Source organism: Anomaloglossus baeobatrachus, chromosome 12 (genome assembly GCF_048569485.1).
Source record: "Anomaloglossus baeobatrachus isolate aAnoBae1 chromosome 12, aAnoBae1.hap1, whole genome shotgun sequence".
Lineage (NCBI taxonomy): Eukaryota > Metazoa > Chordata > Amphibia > Anura > Aromobatidae > Anomaloglossus > Anomaloglossus baeobatrachus.
The window spans coordinates 56505225-56521021 of NC_134364.1; the positions used below are offsets into that span (position 1 = coordinate 56505225).

Sequence of the window (15797 nt, forward strand, 5' to 3'; positions counted from 1 at the left end):
AAAAATGCATGCTTTTTTATGAAAACACGACAAAAATGCATGTTTTTTTTTCTGGCCAGAGGTGCGTTTTTGCCGCCAAAAATGTCTGGCAGCTGCTTTCTCATAGAGAAAACATGAGTGATCTTGTATATCAGTGACTCGGGTGTGATGGCTGTCAGCGGAACCATCACTCGACCAACAATTATCTGAAGTATATGGGGGCTTTAAAGGGAACCTGTCAGGTGCCTTTTGCCATCCAACCCAGCAGCATTGACATGTGTACTTCAATATTCCCTTCCCAACCAGCCCTGTACAACCTCATTCTCTAAAATCAATGTGTAAAAAAACCCCGAAACACCGTGTCTGCAAATTGGGATTCTGATCTGGCTTATATATCCTGAGTCATATTGCAAAGGATTGTCGAAAATCCACTTGTGACTTTTAGGATCGCTACTTCCAATAGGTGGCGCTGTGCTAGAGTTTGTCTCCTTTACTGGAGAGACAATTTGAATATTTCCCAGAGGGGCATTGCAGCTATAAGTCCCCTTACCTGGCAGCCAGACTGGCTTGCAAAGTCTCCTTAAGGAGAATAGTGTTCCCCCGTGGAATTTTAGGGGCATTGCAGCTATAAGTCCCCTTACCTGGCAGCCAGACTGGCTTGCAAAGTCTCCTTAAGGAGAATAGTGTTCCCCCGTGGTCCCCACATAGCTTTCTCATGAGCCAGATCAGACACCCCCATACTTTGCACTGACGAGGGGCAAGCACCCCGAAACACCGTGTCTGCAAATTGGGATTCTGATCTGGCTTATATATCCTGAGTCATATTGCAAAGGATTGTCGAAAATCCACTTGTGACTTTTAGGATCGCTACTTCCAATAGGTGGCGCTGTGCTAGAGTTTGTCTCCTTTACTGGAGAGACAATTTGTGTAAAAAAAAGCATTTATTACCTGTTTTTCATCTAACAATTAAGGTGTTGACTAGTCGAAGGGGCGTTGTTTCCTCAGACTAGTCGGCCCTCCTTCCATGTTATCCCGCCCCTGTTGTCATGATGACGTGATATCCATGAGCTGGCGTCATAGCTAGCTCCTGGAAATCTTGCGCATGCACGCGGCTCATTTGAGCAGTGTCAGTGCGCCTCTCAGGCTGAGTGTACGCATCCCGGCTTCAGGAATGTGCATTGCACATGACCAGAAAACAGCTTCTGCCTTCCCGATCATGCACAGAGCGCCTTTCTGAAGTCTGGAAGCGTACACTCTGCTTGAGAAGCGCACTGACATTGCTGAAATGAGCTGCGTGCGTGCACAAGATTTTCAGGAGCTGTGATGACGCTGGCTCATGGAATTCATGACGTCACGCCCACAGAGGCGTGATAGCATGGAAAGAGGGCCGACTAGTCCAGGGGAAACAACGCCCCTACGATTAGTAAAGGACCTAATTTGCATACAAAAAAACGGAGGTAATGAATGCTATTTTTGCACATTTGGTTTTAGAGAATGAGGTTATACAGGCCTGAGGAAGGGAATTTTGATGTACAAAAGTGAAAACTGCTGGGTTGGATGGCAAAAAGTGACCTGACAGGTTCCCTTTAAAAAACCCCATATACTTGTGATAATTGTTGGCCGAGCAATGGTCTTGCTTGCAGCCATCACACCCAAGTCGCCAATATCCAAGATTGCTTTTGTTTTCGCTACGAGAAAGCCGCTGCCAGACATCTCTGGCGGCAGCTTATCTATAGAGATCCAAAGGATTGTCAGTCTGAAATTTCCCGCGACAATCATGTGTCGGGGGCCGCCATAGCTATCGACATCAGCGGGTTCGGCTAATGTTAGTCTAGGGCAGTTATGGCGAACCTTTCACAGGCCGAGTGCCCAAACTGTAGCCCTAAACCCAATTTTTTTTCCTAAGTGCCAACCAATCCTGTTATGTAAATAATTAATTGTAACCTTACCTTTGCCGTCTTCTCTTCTCTTCAGCAGGGGGCATCACGCTCATGCGTGCTTACCACACATTGAAGCTGAGCCCCTGCCCTTTCCAGACACAGCAGTTGGTTTGATCTTTATGGAAAAAATTGCAGCATATTAGACAGAGATTTTAGCCTGGAATGCAATCAGATTTCACCTGTAATCCACATCTACATTTCAAAGTCTGAACATCTTGAAATCCCATAAAGACGTACGAGTGGCTCCACTCCCCTTTCATTGTGTAGTTCTGTCCCCCTTCCTCGGCCACTTCCTGGTAAACATGTCCCCCATCCTGATATATATTTCCTACATTCTGGTATATTTGTCCCTATCACTGCCCCATCCTGGTAAATGTCCTCCATCCTGGTAAATGTTACCCATTCTGGCATGTTCCCCCATGCTGGTAAATATACCCCATCCTGACATATTGCCCATCCTTGTAAATGTTCCCCCATCATGGCATGTACCCCATTCCTGGTAAATGTTCCGCCATCCCGGCATGTACCCCATTCCTGGTAAATGTCCTCCATCCTGGTAAATGTTCCCAATCCTGGTTAATTTACCCCCATCCAGGTAAGTGTACCCCTTCCTGGTAAATGTACCCTATCGTGGCATGTTTCCTCCATCCTGGCATGCATGTTTCCTCCATCCTGGCATGCATGTTTCCTCCATCCTGGCATGCATGTTTCCTCCATCCTGGCATGCATGTTTCCTCCATCCTGGCATGCATGTTTCCTCCATCCTGGCATGCATGTTTCCTCCATCCTGGCATGCATGTTTCCTCCATCCTGACATGCATGTTTCCTCCATCCTGACAGGCATATTTCCTCCATCCTGGCATGCATGTTTCCTCCATCCTGGCACGCATGTTTCCTCCATCCTGGCACACATGTTTCCTCCATCCTGGCATGCATGTTTCCTCCATCCTGGCACGCATGTTTCCTCCATCCTGGCACACATGTTTCCTCCATCCTGACATGCATGTTTCCTCCATCCTGACATGCATGTTTCCTCCATCCTGGCATGTATGTTTCCTCCATCCTGACATGCATGTTTCCTCCATCCTGGCATGCATGTTTCCCCACCATCCTGGCATGCATGTCCCCACCCCATGCTGGCATGTGCGTTCGCCCTCCCCCACCCCATGCTCGTTCCCCCTCCCCCACCCCATGCTGGCATGTGCGTTACCCCTCCCCCACCCGAAGCTGGCATGTGCGTTCCCCCTCCCCCACCCCATGCTGGCATGTGCGTTCCCCCTCCCCCACCCCATGCTAGCATGTGCGTTCTTCCTCCCCCACCCCATGCTGGCATGTGCGTTCCCCCTCCCCCACCCCATGCTGGCATGTGCGTTCCCCCACTGCCACCCCACGCTGCCATGTGCGTTCCCCCCACCCCACGCTGCCATGTGCGTTCCCCCACCCCACGCTGCCATGTGCGTTCCCCCACCCCACGCTGCCATGTGCGTTCCCCCACCCCACGCTGCCATGTGCGTTCCCCCCACCCCACGCTGCCATGTGCGTTCCCCCACCCCATGCTGGCGCTGCCCCCCCATTCCCACCTTGACACAGCCGCACACGAGTTATAAATAAAAAAAAAGTGCAACACACAACTTACCTGCACACGCTCCCCCCGCTGCGCGCTGCTGGGTCATCAGTTCCCACGCGGCCAGCAGACGGCGCCGCTCTTCCGTCTCCTAGGCAACACACCTGCAGCCTGGGAGAGGAGGAGTGTCAGAGCGGAGGAGAAATGTCTCCTCCGCTCCAACACAGATTTGATCTGCCGGTGCCACTGCACTAGCAGATCAAAACTGCAGGATCGGGCGACCGCACGCGTGCCAGCAGAATGGGCTCAGTGTGCCCCTGGTGGCACGCGTGCCATAGTTTCACCATCACTGGTCTAGGATGTGCATGGGCTTTCACTGCCAGGATTCCCCTAGATCTGATAATTGGGGGTCTCAGCTGGTGAACACTTGTTTATTAATTCTGCCTAAGGCTATGTGCGCACTAGGCCGTTTTACCTGCGGTTTTGCTGCGGAAATTTCTTGAGAAAGGTTTGAAATCTTTCTGCAGACATTTCCCAGCAAAACCTATGGGAAAAAAAAATAGATGTGCGCACGCTGCGTTTTTTTTCTCAAGAAAATTTTGTGAAGATTTTCTTGAGAAAATGTCTTGAGAAAATGTGCATGTCACTTCTTTTCCGCAGGTACGTGCAGAATACCCCCGGTATTTCACTCCATTTACTGTAATGTAATCGCGAAATACCGGGGGTATACCGCAGGTAGCAAATGATGTGCGGTATACCCCCGGTATAGCCACGATTTACCTGCGGTAATGTTCATCGCTGCCTGCGGTTTTGCAGGAAGTGATGTCATTATGACAGAAGAGGAAGCGGAGCAGAGTAAACACACACACGTCCAACTCCCTGGACGCCGCACAGAAGCACTTCCGTGCGACCTCCAGGTGCCCATGCAGTCTGTGTACCGCTCCGGCCCCGCAGCTGCCCGCCCTGCAGTGTCAGTGTCTGCCCGCAGTGTCAGCAGCTTGTCACGCTGCAGCGCTGGCAGACACTGACACCCTGCAGTGCGTGCAGCCGCAGCAGACAGCAGCTGCTGTCAGGAGGTGAGATGAGATCACTGCATTACCTGCAGTGACGATCTCCTGACGTCACCGCTGTCACTGCCGTCTATGCCCGCGGCCCGAGACTGTCACTAGCGGTGACGTCACAGGCTCTCGCGATATTGCTGAGAACGCGGCGGGCATAGAAGGCAGTGACAGCGCTGATGGCAGGACTGCAGATCATCACAGCAGGTAATGATCTCATCTAACCTCCTGACAGCAGCGCTCGGCATCCCCTGCAGTGACCTGGGCTGACTTATTGATGTTAGCTCAGGTCACTGCATTGCTCTCCCAGCCAATGGGGAACATTCTGTTCTTCACTGACTGGGACAGTGACTATGGTATGGATCGTCGTGGGACCCCCCCCCCCCCCTTATTGGATTAACCGGACCCGGATTTGATTGTTCTTGTCAATAAATTGGTGAAAGAGGGAATGTGGGGGAGTGTTTTTTTTTCTCAAAACTTTTTTTGTGGTCTATTTTTTATTTCTTACTGACTGGGTTGGTGATGTCGGGTATCTGATAGACGCGTGGCATCACTAACCACAGGGCTTGATGCCAGGTGACGTTACACATGTGGCATCAACCCCATATATTACCCTGTTTGCCACCGCACCAGGGCAACGGGATGAGTTGGGGCGAAGCGCCAGGAGTGGCACGTCTAATGGATGCGCCACTTCTGGGGCGGCTGCAGCCTGCTATTTTTAGGCTGGGGAGTGTCCAATAACAGTGGACCTCCCTAGTCTGAGAATATCAGACCACAGCTGTCCGCTTTACCTTGGCTGGTGATCCAATTTGGGGGGGACCCCACGTTTTTTTATTTAAATTATTTATTTAATGTAAAATAACAGCGTGGGGTGCCCTCTATTTTGGATTACCAGCCAAGGTGAAGCTGCCAGCTGTGGTCTGCAGGCTGCAGCCGTCTGCTTTACCCTAGCTGGCTACAAGAGATGGAGGGACCTCACGTCATTTTTTTTTAATTTACTTATTTTTTGGCTAAATACAAGGCTAGGCACCCTTTAGTGCCACATGAAAGTCACTAAAGGATGCCAGGTTAGAATATGCAGGGGGGGGGTGGGACATTATATAGGTCTTTCTCATCTATCTAGCTATCTATTCATCTTTCCCTCTATTCATTATCTGTCTATCGATTATCTATCTATTATCTATATTATTTATTGCAGTTCAGCATAAAAAAACGCAGGGACCAACCTGCGGAAAACCGCGGCAAAAACGCATGCGTTTTTCCCGCGGTTTTGGTGCGTTTTCTCACCGCAAGTGCGGTAATCTTCAACTCCCAGAAGTTTCTCAAGAAATTTTCTTGAGAAAAATCACTTTTCTAGTGCGCACATAACCTACGTTTGCACCGTCTAAGAATTAAGCTATGTGCGCACAGATTCCTGAGGTACTCAAAATTGACAAGTTTTCTAGTAAAAATTGCTTCTGGAAATGCTCTTTCTTTGGAGACTTTATAGAGGAGTTTTACGGTTTCCTAATGAGGTTTTTTAAGCATTTAAGAAGTTTTTCATTTAGTTTTGGGTTTTTTTTTTTTTTTTTAAATATCTTTTTAATTTGACAGTGACCAATTTTAAGGTATTTTCACAGTGAGGTTTTTGTCTTCTTTTCAGGAATTCTTTCAGCGGTTCCTCTCCAAAACTCTTCCTCTGAAACTGCTTCACAAACTCTTGGGAACATTCTTCCAAATCATTTCTATAGCAATTCCTTTTTGCTGTACATATGTGATATTTATTTTCTGACTAGGTTTTGAAAAACTACAGAGGAAGAAAGAAAAAAAAAGCCTACGGGAAAAAAAATTCTCAAACCCTCTCTTTACCAGAAAGACGTTTCCTGAAGCGGGTTCTCCTTGTAAACTCTTGTTTTTTTAATTCCTGTAAAGAACTTAAGATAGGAATCAATCAAGACCTGCATCACAAAAGTGACATGCTCTGCCTCTTTTTTCCACCTGAATCCAGGGGAAAAAAAATGCACAAAAGACTGAACAGCAAACTTGTATTACAATAGAAATGAATAGGAAAATGTTATTCAAGCGTTTTTGAAGAAGATCTGCACCAAAAGTCTTCCAATGCACAAATCTTTATGCTGGACAGTCCTTAAAATGTACCAGATTTATTATAAATATTCATGCTGTTAGACAAGTTGATCTGAAAATAGGCCAGGTTTGTCCAAGTTTAAGCCACCTTTCAGATTGCGTGCTTTGGGGCAGAAATTTGCACCAAAATGTTGGCCGAATTGTCGCCCCTTTTAGCAAAGCCAGACCCCCTTAACCTCAGCTTACCAAGAACCCAAGCATAGTAGTGCTCACTCATCACTAGTTACGAGTACAGAGCACCTGAGCATGGTAGTGTCCGCTCATCACTAGTTACGAGTACTGAGCACCCAAGCATGGTAGTGCCCGCTCATCACTAGTTACGAGTACAGAGCACCCGAGCATGGTAGTGCCCGCTCATCACTAGTTACGAGTACCGAGCATGGTAGTGCCCGCTCATCACTAGTTACGAGTACCGAGCATGGTAGTGCCCGCTCCTCACTAGTTACAAGTACCCAGCACCCCAGCATGGTAGAGCCCGCTCATCACTATTTACGAGTACTGCGCACCCGAGCATGGTAGTGTCCGCTCATCACTAGTTACAAGTACAGAGCATGGTAGTGCCCGCTCCTCACTAGTTACTCATCTTACAGGGGTTGTCCAGGATTACACAAACATGGCTGCTTTCATCACCTGTCCCTTGAATTGACTGGTATTGCAATCCAGCCCCATTGAGGTCAAGCTGATCCGCAATCCCACACTTGGTCAGGGGTGGCGCTGTTTTGTTCAAGAAAACAGCCACATTCTTTCTAAGGGTAAGTTCACACTTCCGTTGTTTTGCATCAGTCACAATCCGTAGCCTTGAGGAATTACGGTATCCTGCAACATATTTTGCAGGAATCCTGTTTTTCCCCATAGGCTTCTATTAGTGACTGATTGTGACTGATGATGCTGCATTGCATCCGCTGCGTCGCGGTCAGTCGTTTTTTTAACTGACCGCCGGGCGGGAGCAACGCAGCCTGTAACGTTTTTTGAGCAGCGCGATCCGTAGGATTTCTGGATTTCTCTGGCTCTCCGCCCCCGTAACCAGGATAAACATCGGGTAACCAAGCAATGCGCTTTGGTTAGTTACCCGATATTTACAGTGGTTACGGGTGCAGGGAGCCCGTGCTAAGCGGTGTATGCTGATAACCAAGATAAATATTGGGTAACCAAGCAAAAAGTGCTTTGCTTTTAGTTACCCAATTTTTACCCTGGATACAGTGTGCAAGGAGGCCGACACTTCACCACTCGGCTCCACCCCCTCCCGCACTCCGCATGTATACACACACACTCACACTCACACACTCACACACACTCACTTGTCCCCAGCCCTGCAGTCCCCGCGGCACTGACGTCCTCAGCTCCATGGCACCGCTCGGCTCCGCCCCCTCGCGCTCCGCCCCATCCCGCACTCTGCATTGACACACGCATGTAGACACACACACACGCATATGCACATGCACACACGCACACACACATACGCACACACACATACATACACACACACTCACTCACCTGTCCCCAGCCATGCAGACCGCGGCACTGACGTCCTCAGCTCCGCCCCCGAACTCCGCCCCCCAAACGCCACCCCCCGCACACAACGGAGTCCGACAAACTCTTTTCTTTGTCACCATTGTCATCCGTTGTACAACGCATCAGTCACATGCGTCAAGCAACGCATGTGACTGATCCAAAACAACGGAAGTGTGAACTTAGCCTTAGGCTCCTTTCACATTGCGTTTTTACTTACGTTCATTGGTCCCGTCGGGGCATCCGTCCGAACCGCCCCTCCCCCACCCTGCAAAACGTGTTTCGGACGCATGTGCCGACAGGGCCATTGACTACAGTAAAATGGAGCAGACTCCGTTAACGTGTGCTCTGTCTTGCACCATTTTTGCATATACATTTTCTGCAGACTGACACCTGAACGTAGTCGATGATACGTAAAAGCGCAATGTGAAAGGGCCTAATCCTGGACGTCTTCTTTGTTTCTAGCCAGTGTTTTCCAAAACAGATTTTCTGTTAAGGGTACATTCACTTTTTTTTCTCTGATTTTCATAATTACAATAAAATCTTTTTTATTTATTTTGTTTGTTATAAACCTACGCGGTCTTGAGAAGTGTACTTAGCAACTGCAGAACATAAAGGCTTATGTAAATACACTCCTAGTCAGATCTGTGTTTCTTTAGTGAGGACTGTCTTGTGTATCCTTGAGTGAATTTGCGATATTGCTGTTCTTTCTACTACAGAATTCGCCGTCATTTCACTACTGTGACTCATTCTTGTTGTTTTATGCTTTTTTTTTTTTTGTTGAGAAAATACGTTTCTAAAATTAAAATGCAGGTCGCCCTATGTGGTAAAATGGCTGTCCCATATCGTGATGAATAGATGTGGGCCGCACCGGAGCGGGTCTCGGATTCTCTACGCGCGGTTTGTGCCCCAGAACCATGGGGGCTTCACAGTAAATAAATACCACTGCATTTTCCTGAGCCTGAAGTATGCAAATTGTGTCTTTAATATGTGAATTTTAATGTGCGCCAGTGTTTTAAAATACATAAAATAACAATATGCATGAAGAGAAGACAATTGCCAGGCAGCGTGCCCATTTCTGAATCATTATTTAGTGGAGAACACAGGATACAGAACAGCCATCCATCACATCTACTGACAAGAGGATCACTCTGCAGAACGGCTTAACCCCTTCATGTCACCTGCAAATGTTTTATTTTTCTTAGCTCATATGCTGGGCTTATTTATAGGAACATGTTCTCTGTTGCCCTGGGTCTGCCATACTTGCAAATACAGTCCGTCCTACACACGGTGATCCCTAAAAGAATAGCTCAGCGAAAACCATTGGTGCAGATCGGAAAATTTTGATCCTCCCTCTCCATATGTTGTGAACGGCACAGGTCATCGGTATGTGACGGTTTGAGCTCTCTCTGACTCTATGAGCCTGTACAAATTAGCGGACACTGCACCCTTGGGCCATGTTCCCACATGCAAAAAAACGCCGCTTTTTCTCCTGCTACTTTTTTTTTTTTTTATATTCTCCAAAATGCACAATAGCAATTTGTTCTGATTTATTACAATTTATTTTTTTTTCTTCCTTTCATGTTTTGATGCGTGTTTATGCAGCCTTTTAATGCATTTTTCTTTAGCGCAAAAAATTTGGAATTCTGAACTTAATCTCTGCTTTGCCCAATTGTATTTTTTATCATGATTTGCGCAGAAAGGAGGGAGAACATGGTAGTGCTCGCGCGTCACATGCTACAAGTACCGAGCACCCGAGCATGGTAGTGCCCGCTCATCACTAGTACAGAGCACCTGAGCATGGTAGTGCCCGGTCATCACTAGTTACGAATACTGAGCACCCGAGCATGGTAGTGCCCACTCATCACTAGTTTTTAGTACTGAGCATGGTAGTGCCCAGTCATCACTAGTTACGAGTACCGAGCACCCGAGCATGGTAGTGCCCGCTCATCACTAGTACAGAGCTCCTGAGCATGGTAGTGCCCGCTCATCACTAGTTACGAATACTGAGCACCTGAGCATGGTAGTGCCCACTCATCACTAGTTACGAGTACCGAGCGCCCGAGCATGGTAGTGCCCGCTCACACAAGGCTTGTCTACGACTCTGTAGCCTGGTACTATAAGGTCTCCAATTATCGCCACCCAGGATTCATGCATATGACGTAATTTATCTCCTTAAAATAAGTTCTGTCCTCTATTTATTTCAATTCAAAGGGTAAGAAATAGAGGTAGGTGTTCAGATAATGCTTACCGAGCACTATTCCAGTATTCGTCATGGCAAGAACAGTTCCCAATTGATTTGCATCAGGTTCGTTATTTGTGACGAATACTGGAATAGTACTTTCGGATATAACTACAAATAATCCGTCCTTGAATAGTTACTAGTAAGAAATACCTTTTTTTCTATGTGTTGTCCCAAAAGAAGTCTGCTTTTTTGCTTCAAATGTGTAAATTGAAATTGGGAAAGTGGACTGTTCCTAGATATTTTTTTTTTGTATATATATATATATATATATATATATATATATATATATATATATATATATATATATATATATATATATATATATACACTGTAATGTTTTCCCCTTTTTAGCATTGCTTCTTTTTGAAACTCTATCTTTGACAGATGGAAAACGTGTTGTGAATCTGCAGTGAGCGGGAACACATGTCGATGGGCTCAGATTCCGACAAGTATATTCTCTTTTTTTCATAATAAAGGCCATAAATCTGTACAATCCAGGTTTTCTGTTTATTTTTTTTTTTACTGTCTTTTGGGAAATTTGTAGCGGAAAATAATGAAATTGTTCATGTTTGTCCCCCCTTTTCCCTCTTTTAGTTCAGCAGACTACAAGAACCCTTTGTGTCTACAATGTATTTCCTTGACTTTACTCCCAGATATGTTACTTGATCTCAGCGACCTTCTTCAGGTATGGTATAATCTTCCAGCCTTCTGCTTTGTGTTAGCTCGCTTTATCACTGCCAGCTGGGTGTTGTGGTGAATAATGCCTTTTATTGTGTGCACACTTGGCGATATCAAGGACACCGCACCTGCAGTGTTTCGACTCCTCGTACTTTCATGCACTGAAGTGAACACTTTGCAGATGCCAAGGCCTGTGGCAAGAGCTCTTTGGGATAGCAGCCAGTATAGGTTGATGATGTGAGGAATCCAGCTGCACTGACTTGTACAGGGAGTTTCTTGCTTTTTTTTTTCTTTTGAAGTTCTTAACTCTTTAAAGATGTGGGGTTTTTTTTGTTTTTTTTTTGCAATTGTTAGGCTGGTTTCACACTACTTTTTTTTTACATCCGTTGAAAACGTTTTTTTTAGCGGACAAGCGGATCCAGTGCAAATGCGTTTTCATTTCAATGCATTTGCAATGGACTCGCGTTAACATCCGTTCACCTGCGTTTGCGTGCGTTATAGTGAGGATCCAGTGACTTGCAGTTTTTTAACATGTTTCAAAAACGCTACTTGTAGCGTTTTTGAGCTCCATCCAAATACTGCAAATTGCTGGATCCTGACTATAACGCACGCAAACGCAGGTGAACGCTGGCGTGCTGATAGACAGGATCCTGCTTTTGTACTGAGCATGCCCAGAAAGTACTGAGCATGCCCAGAACCAGTCTCGCGTGATCTTTCTCTCTCTCCTCCTCCCTCCCTCACCCTCTCTCTCTCTATCTGTCTTTCCCCCTTCCTCCCTCCCTCCCTCTCCCCCACCTGAGAGCTGCGGACACTCGTAACCAAGGTAAATATCGCGTAACCACTTCTCTTAGTTACCCGATGTTTACGTTGGTTACGCGTGCAGGCAGCCCTGCTCCTAGCAGCTGCAGACACTCGTAACCAAGATAAATATCGGGTATCCAAGGCCGATGTTTACCTTGGTTACCAGCGTCTGCAGCTGTCAGAAGCCTCCTCCCAGTCTAGTTCCCCTCACTCCCGATCACATGACTCCAATGCCCGCCCCTAAACATCCAGTGCAGGATCCTGCAAAATAACAGATGCGTTTGCATACGTTATTTGCTGTAAAAGCAGGATCCGTACTTCCGCTAAAAAAACGTTTTCAGCGGATGTTAAAAAGACGTAGTGTGAAACTAGCCTTAGACTGGTATATACTAGGCATGTGTGTCTTTAATGTCTTCTAACTTGGCGCAGTCCAGTGGGTCTCCATCAAAACTGTATTTGCATGGTTGAGCACGGATCAGAGATATAGCAAGTCAATTCGAAACCCCGTCTTCATGAGGTCATCTATAAAAGTATGGGGACGTACAGTTGTTTAAAGGTTTGCTCTCAATATTGCATATTATCTTCTAACTTTGTTGGGGCTCCTACAAATGTGCCCTTTACCAATCCCAAAAACAGGGCTGTGAAATACCTTGTTGAACGTACAAACAGTGAATAGGACAGTGGGGGTCCCAGTGGTTGGACCCTCACTTACCATAGGTGTTAACTTGCAATGTTAAGTTTTGTAGTTTGATCCCTATGAAGCTTGCGTATTGTTCGGCTGCTTTCACACTACGTTTTTTTAACATGCGTCATGAACGTCTTTTTGCTGTAAAAGCGGATCCTGCTTTTACAGCAAACAAACGCATGTGTTATTTTGCAGGATCCTGTCACTTTAAGTTTATGGGCGGGCATTGGAGTCATGTGATCGGGAGTTAGTGGAACTGAATGTGATAGACTGGGAGCCGGCTTCTCACAACTGCGGAGGCTCGTAACCAAGGTAAACATTGGGTAACTTGCTTGGATACCCAATATTTACCTTTGTTACGAGCATCCGCAGCTGCTAGGAGCCAGCCTGCCTGCTCCCTGCACACATAACCAATGTAAACATCGGGTAACTAAGAGAAGCGCTTTGCTTGGTTACCCGATATTTACCTTGGTTACAAGTGTCCGCAGCTCTCAGGCGGGGGAGAGAGAGAGGAGAGGGAGAGAGAGGGGGAGAGAGACACTGATCACCCGAGGCTGGTTTCTGTGCATGCTCAGTAGAGCAAGCAGGATCCTGTCTATCAGCATGCCAGCGTTCACATGCGTTTGTGTGCTGTTTAGTCAGGATCCAGCAATTTGCAGTATTTGGACGCAGCAAGTAGCGTTTTTGAAAAATGTTAAAAAACTGCAAGTCACTGGATCCTCACTATAACGCACGCAAACGCATGTTGACGAGAGTCCATTACAAATGCATTGAAATGAAAACGCATTTACACTGGATCCGTTTTTGCGTTAAAAAACGTTCATGACGCATGTTAAAAAAAACGTAGTTTGAAAGCAGCCTTAGCAGCACGTTTCCAATGTGGCGGCACAGTGGTTAAAGGGTACTTTACACGCTACGACATCGCTACCAATATATCGTCGTGGTCACGTCGGTAGTGACGCACATCTGGCGCCTGTAGCGACGTCGCAGTGTGTGATCACAAAATCGTTCAAAAACAGTGATCGTTGACACGTCGTTCATTTCCTTAATATCGCTGCTGCCACCGGTACCATGTTCGTCGTTCCTGCGGCATCACACATCGCTGTGTGTGACACCGCAGGAGCAACTAACATCTCCTTACCTGCGTCCACCGGCAATGCGGAAGGAAGGAAGGTGGGCGGGATGTTATGTCCCGCTCATCTCCGCCCCTCCGTTTCTATTGGCCGGCCGCTTAGTGACGTCGCTATGACACTGAACGCACCTCCCCCTTGAGGGAGGGATTGTTCAGCGGTCACAGCGACGTCGCTGACAAGCTATGTGCATGTGACTCTGCCGTAGCGATAATGTTCGCTACGGAGGCGAGCACCAAATGTCGCACATACAACGGGGGCGAGTGCTATCGCGCTCAACATCGCTAGCAATGTCGCAGCATGTAAAGCACCCTTAAGAAACCAACTCAGGACAAATGTGCGTGGAAGTTGTTTAGTTCCTCCAGGTTCTCCAGTTTACTGCCAATGAATAGATCACAGAGATTGTCCACTACAAAGTCTTATCTATGGGCACAGGGTGCTGCGTGACTTAAAGGTAACCGGTAAGGTCCCATATGCGTTCCAACCTACAAGCAGGGTGATGTGTGGCCTAAAAAGCCCTTCCTACCCATCCCTGTGTTGTCATATTGTGTAAAATAAATTTATAAAAAAAAAGTTTTATAACTTACTTGTTCCATATGTAAATGAACAGAGGTCGCTTCGCCCCTTCTAGTTTGCCCTCTTTCCATGGTATCACGCCCCTTACATGAGTGACTGCTGGAAAAATCAGTTGTGACAGTTGGGGAACATTGCTTGAGCAGAAGGAAGCAACTGTTTTTCTAGGATAACCTTGTATGCGGCTTGATTCATATGTACTTCGGATAGTTTAATCTGCCCATTTTCTAGAGTAAGGTAATCTTCTCTGATGAGTCTAATTTTCAGCTTTGCCCAACATCTGGTCATCTAATGGTTAGACAGAAACCTGGAGAGGCGTACAAGCCCCAGTGGTTTGCACCCACTTTGAAATTTGGTGGAGGATTGGTGATGATCTGGGGATGCTTCAGCAAGGCTAGAATTGGGCAGATTAAACTTTGCGAAGGAAGCATGAATCAAGCCGCATACAACTTTACCCTGGAAAAACAGTTGCTTCCTTCTGCTCAGGCAATGTTCCCCGACTCTGAGGACTGTTTTTTCCAGCAGGACAATACGCCATGCCACACAGCTAGGTCAAGCAATGTGTGGATGAAGGACCACCACATCAAAACCCTGTCATAGCCAGCCCAATCTCCAGACCTGAACCCCATTGAAAACCTTTGGAATGTAATCAAGAGGAAGATGGATAGTCACAAGCCATCAAACAAAGAACTTAAATCTTTGCACCAGGAGTGGCATAAGGTCACCCAAAAGCAGTGTGGAAAGCATGCCAAGACGCATGAAAGCGGTGATTAAAAATCATGGTTATTCCTCAAAATATTGCTTTCTTGTTGTTTCTAAATTATTATGAACTTTTCATTATTTGAGGACTGAAAGCAATGCATTGTTTTTGTTATTTTGACCATTTCTCATCTTCAGAAAATAAATACAAAATATATTGCTTGGAAATTCGGAGACGTTGTCAGTAGGTTATAGAATAAAAGAACAATTTACATTTTACTCAAAAATATATCTATAAAGAGAAAAGTCATGAAAGCTGACAATTTTGCAGTGCTTTCTTAATTTTTGCCAGAGCTGTACGTTGGTGCTATATAAACCACCATAAATAAATAACATTCGTTACTTCCTCTAGCCTCGACTAATTCCCAGTGTACTCAGATTGAGTTTCTGAGCAAATTAAAAAGGTTATTCTGACATTTGCCTTCACCACATAAAAGAGAAGACCGACTCGGTTGTATTTCTTACATATATTACAAATATAAATAAATTAACGTATATTAGAATTGTTCTCTAAAAAAAATCCACTTTTATTTAAATAATGAACACTTTATTTGTTGGATTATAGAATGCAATGTATAATTAATGTGTAAAATTCTGAAAATCGATTTTTGCTATATTTTTCCTTTGAGTAATATTTAACTGAAATGGTACAAACCCATTAAGATATCCAAGTCCCATCTGCCAGCCACAGGACCCCATCGCGTCTGTTGGTCATTGTACCCTTTTATTATTAAGGATAGCTCTGCGGTGAG

General features: G+C 46.1%; 1 protein-coding gene across 1 annotated transcript in view; it reads left to right on the forward strand.

Moving 5' to 3' along the window:
* BRF1 (BRF1 general transcription factor IIIB subunit) overlaps positions 1-15797 on the forward strand; it is a 358870-nt gene that overhangs the window by 113029 nt on the left and 230044 nt on the right. The window contains exon 4 of the mRNA XM_075330967.1: positions 11073-11104. Within this exon, the coding sequence (XP_075187082.1) occupies positions 11073-11104 (32 nt within the window). The remainder of the gene's footprint in view (positions 1-11072; positions 11105-15797) is intronic.